At 40.2% G+C, this 13,269-nt stretch overlaps 1 protein-coding gene across 1 annotated transcript in view; it reads left to right on the top strand.

The window, feature by feature from the left end:
* Positions 1-3,784: 3,784 nt before the first annotated feature.
* Positions 3,785-13,269, top strand: part of tcirg1b (T cell immune regulator 1, ATPase H+ transporting V0 subunit a3b) — a 42,437-nt gene continuing 32,952 nt past the window's right edge. The window contains exons 1-5 of the mRNA XM_039767534.1: positions 3,785-3,925; positions 7,125-7,248; positions 10,697-10,775; positions 11,392-11,639; positions 11,749-11,837. Of these exons, the coding sequence (XP_039623468.1) occupies positions 7,132-7,248; positions 10,697-10,775; positions 11,392-11,639; positions 11,749-11,837 (533 nt within the window). The 5' untranslated portion in view covers positions 3,785-3,925; positions 7,125-7,131. The remainder of the gene's footprint in view (positions 3,926-7,124; positions 7,249-10,696; positions 10,776-11,391; positions 11,640-11,748; positions 11,838-13,269) is intronic.

Here is a 13,269-nt window from a genome sequence, read left to right as displayed (position 1 = left end):
GACTATGTCTCTCGGCTGGCCTGGGAACACCTCGGGATTACCCCGGAAGTGCTAGTACTGGACTGTAGTACCCCTCGGCATGCAGTGTTCGACAATAACTCAGGTGCATGAGTGGTTACGACAACAAGACAAAACCTTTTATTCTGCTGGAATCCAGGCATGTGGTACAAGTGCATTGGGTGGAGATGACGTTGAGAAATGACATTGTCGGTTTTGTGAAGGGTCGCACCATTTTCTAACTTTAGCTTGACTCCCCCTCATATAATGATTTATGCAAATCATACCAGAACTGTTGGAGTAAGCAGAAAAGAAAAATAAATGATTGGTTGTTTCAATATTATTACAAATTCACAGTTATTGTAATCAAAACCAAATCACTGTCTTAAAAATTCCTTAAAAGGGTATATAGCATTTAAATTTAAAAAATGTATTTCTTTTGATTTTGGAGGGAAACCTGAAATATTTAGTTCTGAAATGAAGAATTAGGTCAGATTATATCAAAACACAAGGTAAACCACCACAGTTAGGCATATAGCACACAACTTTACTTATCTACAACATCTGATGTCCCTGAGGCTGTGGCCTCTCTGTCCAATGTCTCATTTGTGTTTTTGAATGGATGAGTAGTCATTTTCTCAAGTTAAATAGGGAAAAAACAGAAAACTTAGTGGTTGGCAAAAATGGAAACAGAGAAGCTCTTAGAAATAAACTTGATTCTTCTTCTTCTTTTGGCTGCTCCCGTTAGGGGTCGCCACAGCAGATCATCTTCTTCCATATCTTTCTGTCCACTGCATCTTGTTCTGTTACACCCATCACCTGCATGTCCTCTCTCACCACATCCATAAACCTTCTCTTAGGCCTTCCTCTTTTCCTCTTCCCTGGCACCTCAATGCTTAGCATCCTTCTCCCAATATACCCAGCATCTCTCCTCTGCTCATGTCCAAACCAACGCAATCTCTCCGCTCTGACTTTGTCTCACGACTGTCCAACTTGAGTTGACGCTCTAATGTCCTCATCTCTAATCCTGTCCATCCTCGTCACACCTAATGCAAATCTTAACATCTTTAACCCTGCCCACCCCCAAGCTCTGTCTCCTGCTTTCTGATCAGTGCCACCGTCTCCAACCCATATAACATAGCTGGTCTCACTACCATACTGTAGACCTTCCCTTTCACTCTTGCTCATATTCGTCTGTCACAAATCACTCCTGACACTCTTCTCCACCCATTCCACCCTGCCTGCACTCTCTTTTTCACCTCTCTTCCACAATCCCCATTACTTTGTACTGTTGATCCTAAGTATTTAAACTCATCTACCTTCACCAACTCTACTCCTTGTATCCTCACCATTCCTCTGACCTCCCACTCATTTACTCACATGTATTCTGTCTTGTTCCTACTGACCTTCATTCCTGTCCTCTCCAGAGCATATCTCCACCTCTCCAGGGTCTCATCAACCTGCTCCTTTCTATCGCTACAGATCACAATGTCATCAGCAAACGTCATATTCCATGGGGACTCCTGTCTAATATCATCGGTCAACCTGTACATCACTATTGCAAATAAGAAAGGGCACAGAGCCGATCCTCGATGTAATCCCACCTCTGTCAGTCCTACCGCAGACCTCACACAGTCACACTTCCCTCGTACATATCCTGTACAACTCTCACATACTTCTCTGCCACTCCTGACTTCCTCATACAATACCACAGCTCTTCTCAATGGCCCCTGTCATATGCTTTCTCCTGGTCCACAAAGACGCAATGCAACTCCTTCTGGCCTTCTCTATACTTCTCCATCAACATCCTCAGAGCAAACATCACATCTGTGGTTCTCTTTCTTTTCTCATCACCTCCCCTCTTAACCGAGCTTCCACTACTCTTTCCCATAACATCATGCTGTGGTTCATCAATTTTATCCCCCTGTAGTTACTGCAGTCCTGCATATCCCCTTATTCTTAAATATCGGCACCAGTACACTTCTTCTCCACTCCTCAGGCATCCTCTCACTTTCCAAGATTCCATTAGTGAAGTGAAGTGAAGTGATTACATCTTGCCTGAAGAAGGGGCCTGAGTTGCCTCGAAAGCTTGCATATTGTAATCTTTTTAGTTAGCCAATAAAACATGTCATTTTGCTTGGCTTTTCTCAAGATTCCATTAAAAAAATTGGTTAAGAACTCCACTGCCATCTCTCCTAAACACTAAATAAACTTTAATCTTAAAAGTCAAGGCAGAAGTAAAAAAAATTAGGTGTAATCATGTCCTAAACTTGAAATCGCACATTAACCAGATTACTAGGACTGCATTTTTCCATTTAAGGAACATGTAAGAAATGTAACCTCATATAACATTGCAATTTGTTTTTAGTCAATTAGATTACTGTAATCCACTAATAAGAAAGTCATGTAATCCTTGCAGTTCGTTCAGAATACAACAGTACAATGTGATCACATCTCACCAGTCTTAGCATCGTTACATCGGTTACCCGTGTCCTTTAGAACTGACTTAGATCTTCTAACACTGATCTGCTTACAATTCCAAGAGCTACTGTAGATGTAAAATAAGTGGTGAGGTGGACTTTTACTGTTAAGCACCACAAATTTGGGGTGCTTCAGCAATAGAAATACTCTGGGCTAACACTGTGGATCATTTTAATAAAATGCTAGAAACACACTATTTTAATTTGCCAATTTTGTAGATAAATTTTAGTTCCATATAAACTATACATGCACAGAATTATTGTATTCTTTATGGATCTGCAATCATTCTTAACCTCTACTTTTCTCTTTTTTCTTGTCTCGTTATCTGTGGTGGCATTTTGCGCCACCACCACCACCACTTGATCTGCGCACTGTGCGGCTGCCTGTGATGCTTGTATAAGAGCAGATGTCCCTACTTCCCATGAGATCCACGTCATCAGATCCTCTAAGACGGAAAAAAGCAATAAGGGATGACTTAGGTTCATTAATTTTTGGTAAAATTCCCAGTGAAGTGTGGGTGAGCTGTTTCATTTTGGCCTTAAAGCCCAGCAAATTTTGTTTTTATTCCCCCAGCATCTCATCCCTGGAGTTTATTTTTTTACTTTTTTTTTTCCACCACAGCCATCTTACCTTATCATCAGATTCATCTTTACAGGTGTAAAAGTAATTATATATATATATATATATATATATATAATAACTCTACTTTTCTTTTAATTACAAATCTATTTTCTGTGAGTGGGTATTGATTTATTTTTGTAAGTTATTATTCATCCTTATTTTCTTATCCAATTGAATTTGTTTTCCTGCATCTGCTTCTTTGAAATCTTGTAAAGCACTAATGTAATACTGTGTATGAAAATGTCCAATAGAAATAAATGCTGTTGTTGCCTAGTGTTCTATGGATAATACTGTGACATGGAATTCTTATTTAAGTAGGTTGGATGAAATGGGTTGTTAAAAGAATTACGTATGACTTTATTTGAAAGAACACTGTTGTTAAAATCAAGTCATTGAATTAATAATACATGAATTTTTAAAAGTACAATACTTAGAAGTGAAAATTGAATAGCCTTAATGATCAAAGGGTATTCTTTTAGGGTAGCATTAAAAGTATATTTTAAACAGAAGTCTTGAAAAGCATTTTCTTTGTTATCCGATAAGTTCACTACAGACCAAATTCCTATCTTGATCCCGCTGAAGATGAATAATTAACACCGCTACAATGCAACTGTACGGGGCAGGGAGGCGGGGCCAGACGTCATGTGATACGAGCACATGACCGTTTCTTGACAGCGCCAGACTTTCCAGGAAGTTGCGCCCCGCGCTCCAGTTAAAACAGTGACTTGCGGTGGGGCGGACGTGCAGTTCGCTTTCGTACCGGTGGCTCTTCTTTCTCTCAACAGGAAGCCGATACTGACCGAGTGGCGGGGGCAGAGCCGGGCAGGTAGGCACCCGCCAACATTTACTTAACAACTGTTCAGCAGTCGCGTGCTCGTAGGTAACGTTCACGCTGCCGTGCGCGCAAACTGATTGAAGTTGTACATTTCAGCCCGTCAAACGTCTGCTGACACTCAAGTAAAAGTTGCAGCTCTTAGGTATAGATGTGATGGTGTCGGCGGTTTAGACGCCCAGGCTCCCTCGCTCGCTTTTTGTTGGGTGTCTGGATTTGGTCGCAGGCACGGACCGGCCAGTGGGTCACACGGTATTAAGTAGACACGGTAGAGAAAGACCTGCTCATAAGCTACAACCCCCATACCTAAAGAAGCGTTGCGTGCAGTAGTTCGTAGTTGTCCATTTAGACATTGACAACTGAGTTCCAGCCACCGTGGCACTCGAAAAGATTGACGCCGATCAGACTGGCCAAGGAAATCTAAACGGCTCGGGTGCGAGTCGAATAGTAGTCGATTGAGTAGACCCATAAGCGGCATACTGCAGACCAGACTGACACATAACTGACGCATTGGCTTGAGTTGTAGCTGCAAGTAATCAAGTAGGAGGGTCGAAACACTGAGCTGCTTGGAGCTCAGGAAATGAACACGGACAACGACCGGGAAAAACCGAAACGTTAGTGGTCGCCAGTCTGGCAGACTGCCGCCCGTGTCTGAGCAACACATCAGTAATTACTTGGGAGTCTGTGAATAAAGGAGAGCAATACATGAATTGATTGTCACACTTATTGGGCTAAACAAAGTAAAATCAATGTCTGACGGTTCTGCCAGACATAACTTCAAATAAATTCCATTTGTATTAAAAAAATATATATTTATTGTCTGTTTAAAAGTCTTTTATGTTATAAACATTACATTACAGTATTAGAGAACACACAATAAATGGATAACTTGCCAGAGTTACCATTAGGAGGATATTGCACAAAAACACTAAAAAGGTTAGAAATACAAATAGTTTTTAAAGCACAACAATTTGAAGTTGAAATATTCTTAACATACAATTTAACTTCCTTTTCAAATACAAGAAACAAAGTTGTCTTTTGATGACAGTTTAGTTTTAGGAATATGAAATTGTGCCAATAGAGTAAGATTAAGTAATGTCCTTTCTCCTTGCTTCTTTTAAACTTCTACAAAAACATATTTGAAGTTGTAAAGGTCTTAACATACAATTTAACTTCATTTTCAAATATAAGAAACACACATTAACATTGGATTTATAAATACAAAATTGTGCCGATAAAATAGATTAGATAATATTTGTTCTCTTTGCATCTTTTACACTTCTGAAAATCCCATATTTTTTAAAGCTTTCCAGTCATTTGAAGCTGAAATGGTTTTAACATACAATTCAACACTTTTTTCAAATATAAGAAACAAAGATTTCTGATTGTTAGCATTTGATTTATGACTATAAAATTGTGCCGATATAATATCTTTTCTTTAAATCTTTTCAACTTATAAAAACCCATAAACCCATGTTTTGTTTCTTATAAACTTTAGTTATTTGAAGTTGAAATGCTCTTAACTTACAGTGTAGCATCATTTTCAGATATAAGAAACAAAGGTGTCTGTTAATGTTAGAGTTATGAATATGAAATGGTGCCAGTATAATATGATTGGATAATATTCTTTCTCTTTAAATCTTTTAAACATATAAAAAAAAAATAATTTATAAGACTTTACAGCTATTTGAATTTGAAATGTTCTTAACATAAAATGTAACTTTAATTTTGAATATAAGAAACAAAGGTGTCTGACAACATTAGATTTATGAATTTGAAATTGTGCCAATATAATACGTGTAGATACAGTAATATTCTTTCTCTTGTTTTAGACTTATAAATACTGTAATAGGTAACCAAAGATTTCTCTTTATTTTGTAAAGACATCCTTACTTTTGACAAACATAAAAAAAAACTTTTTAAAGTACTTGAGTGTAGGAAGAGGCCCAAAGTAAGTATAAAGACATTTCTTTGCAGATCTTACAAAAGGAGCCACTTCAGTCAATATCTTTTTAAAATGGAGTCATGTGCTTGGTAGGATAGGAAATATGGAATAATTTAAAGCCAATTTCTGTAACATGTTTGTAATTAGAAACTTAGATACTTTCGACAAGGCAATATCTGCAATAAAATTCTTCCATTAAGACAGTACATAGGAAAAGATTACACTATTGCTTGTATTTTTTAATAAGTGTAAGCCAAATACCGATGTCGTCATCTGCCACAGAGATTTACAGCAGATTTGCAACAGATTTTTTTCATCAACCAGGGGGCTATGTCCCCTGCTCACTTCGCTCACCCACCCCCCTTTACTCCCATGGGGCGCGCTGCGCACCATCCACTTTGCGTCTCTGTCGCTCACACTGTGAAGTGGGGAGCTGAACGCACACTAAGGAGATGTGGTCGAATCAGCTGCTGGCTTTCTGCGGCTGCATGTTCTGCTTGTCGCGCTGCGTGCCGATTATTTAAAAGCCTCTACAGCAGCTGTCCTTTTGTCTCACTGCCTTGTCTCGCGGGACGTTAAAGTGTCTCCGAGAAAATCATGTATCGTCACCGTCCAAGCCTTCCATGATTTTTTTTTTTATATAATAGAGAGATGTAATGGTATCTTGATTAAAAAAAAAAGGTTTCAACTTCTATGAAAAACATGAACATTTGAGTGTGTCCAGACTTTTTGCTAATAGTGTATATATTTAATTAATATGTATGCTCTGTTTACTTTATAAACCTTTTGTTTCTTCATTTTTGACTTGACACAGTGCTTTTTTCTTGTGTGTTTGAATTTTGTTACTATATTAACTAGGGGATGCACAAACCAGTGTGTTTCTTCGTGCTGATCCCAAGCCCGGATAAGTGTCAGGAAGGGCATCCGGTGTAAAATTTTGCCAAATCAATATGCAGACTAATATTGTATTATTATTTTCAGCAGCTCGTAGTTGTTTGACGACACTCTTGAGTTTCCTGCTTGTTCCTGTTCACTCTGTGTTGTTTTTCTGTATTTACCTATGGACACTGAGCAAGCTTTGCCACCTGATGATTTATAAGCCCATCAGTTACTTGTGTGTTTTCTGCTGTTGCTTCAGGTTCCTCTTCCTTTTTCACATCCCCTTTCTCACTGTGCTCTTCCCTTCCCCCACTTTGTCACCTTCCTTTTTGGATGTACTGACTGCTTTGTTTTCTCTGTGTCTGCCAGGTGTGAAATGGGGTCCATTTTCCGCAGTGAGGAGGTCTGCCTCACCCAACTCTTCTTACAGTCTGCATCAGCCTATGGTTGTGTCAGCGAACTCGGAGAGATCGGATTAGTGGAATTCAGAGATGTAAGTACAAACCTCATTTGCTTGCCATATAAACAGACACAATTTCGTTTGAAACTTACACCCCACATTCTGTGTCATTCCAGTGAACTGCATGTACAGTGCCTGTAAAAAGTATTCACCCCTTGAACGTGTTCACATTTTATTGTTATACAACATTGAATCCCAGTGGATTTAATTTGGCTTTTTTGATACTGAATAACCACAACTGATTCTTTAGTTGGGTGGCACAGTGGCGCAGTGGTAGTGCTGCTGCCTCGCAGTTAGAAGACCTGGGTTCGCTTCCTGGGTCCTTCCTGCGTGGAGTCTGCATGTTCTCCCCGTGTCTGCGTGGGTTTTCTCCCACAGTCCAACGGCATGCAGGTTATGTGAATTGGTGATCCTAAATTGTCCCTAGTGTGTGCTTGTGTGCCCTGCGGTGGGCTGGCGCCCTGCCCCAGGGTTTGTTCCTGCCTTGCGCCCTGTGTTGGCTAGCATTGGCTCCAGTGTTAGGCAATATTGGGTTGGATAATGACTGACTGACTGATTCTTTAATGTCAAAGTGAAAACAAATCTCTGCAAAGTGGTTTAAATTAATTAGTAATATAAAACTCACAATAAGTAGTTATCACCTTTAATATGACATACCTAAATCATCACTGGTGCAGGCAGTTGGCTTTAGAAGTCATAGAATTAGTACAGTGGAGGTCACCTGCCTGGGGTTTCAGTTGACTGTAGTATAAAATACATCTGTGCGTGGAAGGAACAACTTGTGGCGATTCAGTACAGTGGCCTAAACCAGGGGTCGCCAACTCCGGTCCTGGAGGACCACCGTGGCTGCAGGTTTTCATTCCAACCCTTTTCTTAATGAGTGACCTGTTTTTGCTGCTAATTGACTTCTTTTGAACAAATTTTAATTGATTTGCTCTTGAAGACTCAGACCCCTTAATCGTTTCTTTTTTATTAATTAGCAGCCAAACAATAATGATATAAAATGAGCCAAAACAACTGGTGTCCATTATACAATATCTGAAAATAAAGAAAGGTGAAGGCCTCAGGAATGCCCAAAAATTTTAATGGTGCTCTTAGAAAGAGAAAATCAACAGTTTCAGAAATGTCTTCTAATGCACCACAAGAGCAGCAACAAGCCACGAAATTAAAGAATGGGTTTAATTAACAAGAAGACTTGGCACCTCATTAAGCAGCTGGTTGGAGTGAAATTGGTTGGAGTTTGAGGTCCTGACTTAGCTGGTCTTCTATTGGTTCACTCAGTTCACATTTCATGTTTGGGTGCCATTTAGGGAAAGAAATTAAGCAATTCAGGGGAACAAATCTTAAAAAAGCAATTCAATTAAAATGATTTCACAAGAAGTTAATTAGCAGCAAAAACAGGGCACTCGTTTAAAAAAGGGTTAGAATGAAAACCTGCAGCCTTAGTGGTCCTCCAGGAATGGACTTGGCGACCCCTGGCCTAAACTACACAATGAAGATAAAAAAAACACTGCAAGCAACTCTGTGAAAAGGTGACTAAAAAGCACAAGCCTTGGGATACATAAAAGAACATACACAAGTCAGTAACTGGAGTCCATTTAATTTACTCATTCAGAAATGAAAGAAGTACGGCACAACTGTAGAGCAGGCCTGCCTCAAAAACAGACTGATCATACAATAAAAACACTACTGAGGATGGCCACCAAGAGACCTGTGAGAACTCTGAATGAATGATGAGCTACAGTGGCTTAAATAGGAGAGACAGTGCAGAGTCACAGACTACAGCTTCTGTCTGGGTGCCTTGCCACTCTCCCTTAAAGCTGTAAGTGGTTAAGAGAAAAAGTGCACATGATACCCTGGCTTCAGTCAGAAGGTATGTGGGAGATCCTGAAATTGGCCGGAAGAAGGTTCTGTTATCTGATGAGACCAAAATTGCTCTTTCTGGCCATCAGACTAAATGCCATGTTAAGCTGCACATTATCAAAAACTCGCCGTCAACACCGTGAAGCACTGTGGTGGCAACATCATGCTTTGGGGATAGTTTTCCTGTGGCAGGCCCTGGAAGCCTCCTGACGGTAAAAATTAATAAAACAAAATATGGGGAAGTCCTGGAAGAAAACCTGATGCAATTTGCAAGAAACCTGCACCTTGAGAGGAGATTTCTTCTTCAGCAAGACAACGACTCCAAGCATAAAGCCAGTGCTGCACAGAAATGGCTTACAAACAACGTTAATGTCCTGGAGTGGCCAAGTCAGAGTCCAGATCTCAATCTAACTGAAAATTTATAGAGGGACTTGATAAAAGATGTTCACTCACGATCACCATGCACGCCGAAGGAGCTTGAGCAGTTTTGAAAAGAAAAATGATTGCAAAATGGTAGTCCAGATGTGCAACGCTGAATTGAGACTTGAGCCTGCAAACTCAAGGCTGTCATGACTGCAAAGGTGCATTTATTAAATATGACTTGACAGGGGCAAATACTTACACAGTCAATTATGTTGTGTTTTATATTTGCAATTAATTTCGGTCACTTTGCAGAGACCTGTTTTCATTTTGACATTAGTCGTTTTTCTGTTGATGACTGTCACAATAGCCAAATTGCATTCAGTGTGATTTCAGTGTTGTGTAACAATAAAATGTGAACATTTCTAATTGGGTGAAAACTTTCTGTAGAGGACTGTATACCACACATTTATGGTTAACGTGTTTGGAACATACTTTTCCTATATTTAAAATGTATCACATTATAAAAGCTTGCTACTTTCATTATAAAGTAGATAACATCCATCCGAGTCTTGTTCAAAAAGCGGACGCCATTATACACCAGGGTTCAACTTTAAGATTAAACACCTCATCTAAATTTTAAGATTAGGGACCCTTTTGTACCTGGCCTTGCCCCCACGAACCTTAACTTCAGGGTTTGTAGTAGGGGCAAGCCAGTCTAAAACCAACAACAGGAAGGACAATTTTAAGATTAGGTGTCCGCGTTTTGGATAAGACCCCATCATCCATCCATCCTTTGTGAGACCCACCCTATCCAGTTTAGGGCTGGGGGTGCGGGAACTTCTGCCAGCTGTATTGTGTGCACCCCTGGGATATTATCCCTCCCACTTGCCCTAAAACAGTCGAGTGCACATTTTTAGATTTTTCTGGTCTTTTGGGGTTGTGGTTTTGTTAGAGAGACATGAAGTAGATGGAATGGCTACTGTGTAATTAAAAATTCTATAGGTAAATAATGTGGGCGCATTGAAGTGTTTTCTAGAAAAGGAGCTAAATGTTTCCCGTCACTTTGGTTTTGCCTTGTGACTTTGCACTCCAGAGTGTTTCACTTTCCAAGGCTGCTTCTATTATTTATTCATCCCCAAAGTGGGTACGTAATATGGTTATACGAAAAAGAGAGCTGAAGGGGTGAAGTGCAGTGATACCATGGCAAATGGGTACACTGATAACAGTTGACAACAATACCATCTTGTTTTTGCAGCTCAACCCCAATGTAAATGCCTTCCAGAGGAGATTTGTGGCTGACGTGCGCCGATGTGAGGAGTTGGAGAAGACCTTTGGTGAGTGGAGGAACTGTGTTGTGGTATGCTCACTCTCACAGATCACATCAAAGCACGTTACCTCATTTCCTCATATCTGATTGGGAAAGAAGTGATAGTCCTATCATACCCCACCCCATCACCTTTTTACAGATAAAACGGTGTCTTTGACAAGGCTGAAAATATGCAAGACAGGATGCTGTTTTAGCGGTGGCCTCTCCTGACATTTAGCAAATATTTTCATACACGCTTCTAAAGTATTTATGCTTGTTACCACATTCTGATCAACTATCATAGACCCGTAGATTTGGTGACATATATGAGGGTTCTTATTGGCTCATGGAATGATGCATTATTAGTCCCCCATCTGCAAAAGACATCTTTTTGTATCATTTGTGAGTCTGACTTGGGAAAAGCGACCTGTCCCTTAGCTTCCTAGTTAGTGCCACTCTGGGGAACATCCTTAGGAATGGCTGATTATAAAAATGGTGCGCCCACCATCTCCTCCATGTCTATGGTATTGGCTGGGCTGGTCTAATAGAGACTTTGTTGTTTAGTGGTGACTCTTACCTGAGATTAAATAAGCTAGATCAATGACCCTAATGGCCCTCTGTTGTGCCAATTGTGCTTGCTGTAGTGTTTTTAGAGAACGAGGTGAAAAGGGCAGGTTTGGAACTTCCACTACTACTCCTGGACAGGCCAACTGAAGTTTCTGCACCAGCCCCTTCTATCCGTGAGGCCAACCGTATACAGGAAGATTCAGAAAAGCTGGCTCAGGAGATCCGAGAAGTTACCAAAAATAGAGACTCCTTACGAAGTCAGCTGCGGGAAATGAATGAGTACCGAAGTATGCTGATCGAGACCGAGAGGTTCACCAGCCTTGGGGTAAGTAGTGATTTAAGAGCCGCAAATTTAATTCGTATTCGAGTGATATAAATGCTGACCTTGTTAAGTTTCAGAAGTCTGTGTTGTTAAGAATGTGTCTCCTCTGCAGGTTCCCAGCTCTCCACATTTAGCCTCACGGTCAAGCCAAGTTCTAGATTTGTCCCAGTCCTTGCCCCCTACTCTGGATGCAAGGCTCAGGTAGGTAAAGAAGTACCTGCATTCCTCCTTCATCATCAGCTTTACCTTCAGGACCAGGCTCTTGTCTTGTGCGGTCTTTTTCCCTTTTACATAATGTTGACAGACTACCACTAAATCTGGAGAAAGCCTTGTGACCACCTAGAAATTCTGTACTCGCTAGCTTTATTGAAAGTCTGCATTCTAGTTCTCAAAGTTTTTTCAATGAATGCCTGCCTGTCCTCTTGTATACAGAGACAACACCGAGTCTGATTTGCAATGTCCTTTCATCTCTCTCTGTTCAGATAGCAGCCTTTTTATACAGTGCTGCCAGCTGCTTGCTTTAAAAGTCTCTAGGGCAGCACTTTAGTGCAGTTAGTAGTTTCACCATCTCGCACATCCCGTACCATAAGTTTGAATATTGCAGTTACTTATTGTCTGTGTGCAGTCTGCACATTCTTAGCATATATGTGTGGATTTTCTTTTCACCTTTCTAAAAGCATGCATTTTTATGTGAACCGATGATTCCAGATTTATCCCGTATGAAACGTGGGGAGTGTGTTGGGATGTAAGCAGGACCTATGACCACCCTAAAATGATGCATGTATTGCGACATGTGATGTTATCCTGCTGGAAGTATTCGTCTAAAACAGATGTGGCCTTAAAGAGAGAGATGCATATGGTCGGTAAAAATGCTTAGGTAGGTTATGGCATTCAAATGATGCACACTTTTAGTAAAAGGCCTACTATACACATTCACTTTCACATTCATTTATGTTAGGTAGAATGCCCAGTGGGAGACTGGGTGGTCATGTGGCCTCGGAGCCCCTGCAGATTTTGTTTGTTTTTAATCCTCCAACCGTCTGGAATTTGTTTTTTCTGTTCTCCTGGCCTTCTGACCTTATTTATACTTTGTTAATTAGTATTGCTTAATTTTATTTTTATACACTTTTCTTTCTTCATCTTGTAAAGCACTGAGCTACATCATTTGTATGAAAATGTGCTATAGAAATCAATGTTGCCGATGCTGCTGTGTGCTCCAAACCTCTCTAGGTCCGTTTGCTGACTTGTGCCGAGTGCCTCCAGGATAGGTTCTGGCCACTCTTGAATTGGGTTCATGGAATAATTCGTCCACAAATTAGATTTTATAAATATGTTTCTTACCGCCTGTAGTTTGTAGTGATAGCTGAAGAAGGGTTTTCAATCATGGTTTGAATAGGCATCTATGATGAGCAACCCTGGACCGTATCAAAACCTTCCATGAAAAAAAATCTCCTGTTACTCTTGTCACATAATGTACATGTTAGGGCATCCACTTGTAAGCTCACAACATCCCAAACACGTGTATTTTTCATAGAATTTTGCTAAATAAAGCACTTCGAGAAGCGCTCACGTGGACAAAAAAATTAAACGTGCTGAGACACACAAAAGCTCTATTTGAGTTGTAGGCCCACAT

Source organism: Polypterus senegalus, chromosome 10 (genome assembly GCF_016835505.1).
Source record: "Polypterus senegalus isolate Bchr_013 chromosome 10, ASM1683550v1, whole genome shotgun sequence".
In the NCBI taxonomy this organism is placed as follows: Eukaryota; Metazoa; Chordata; class Cladistia; order Polypteriformes; family Polypteridae; genus Polypterus; species Polypterus senegalus.
The sequence above is the reverse complement of the archived record's forward strand: the minus strand, read 5'-3'. Positions and strand labels throughout refer to the sequence as shown.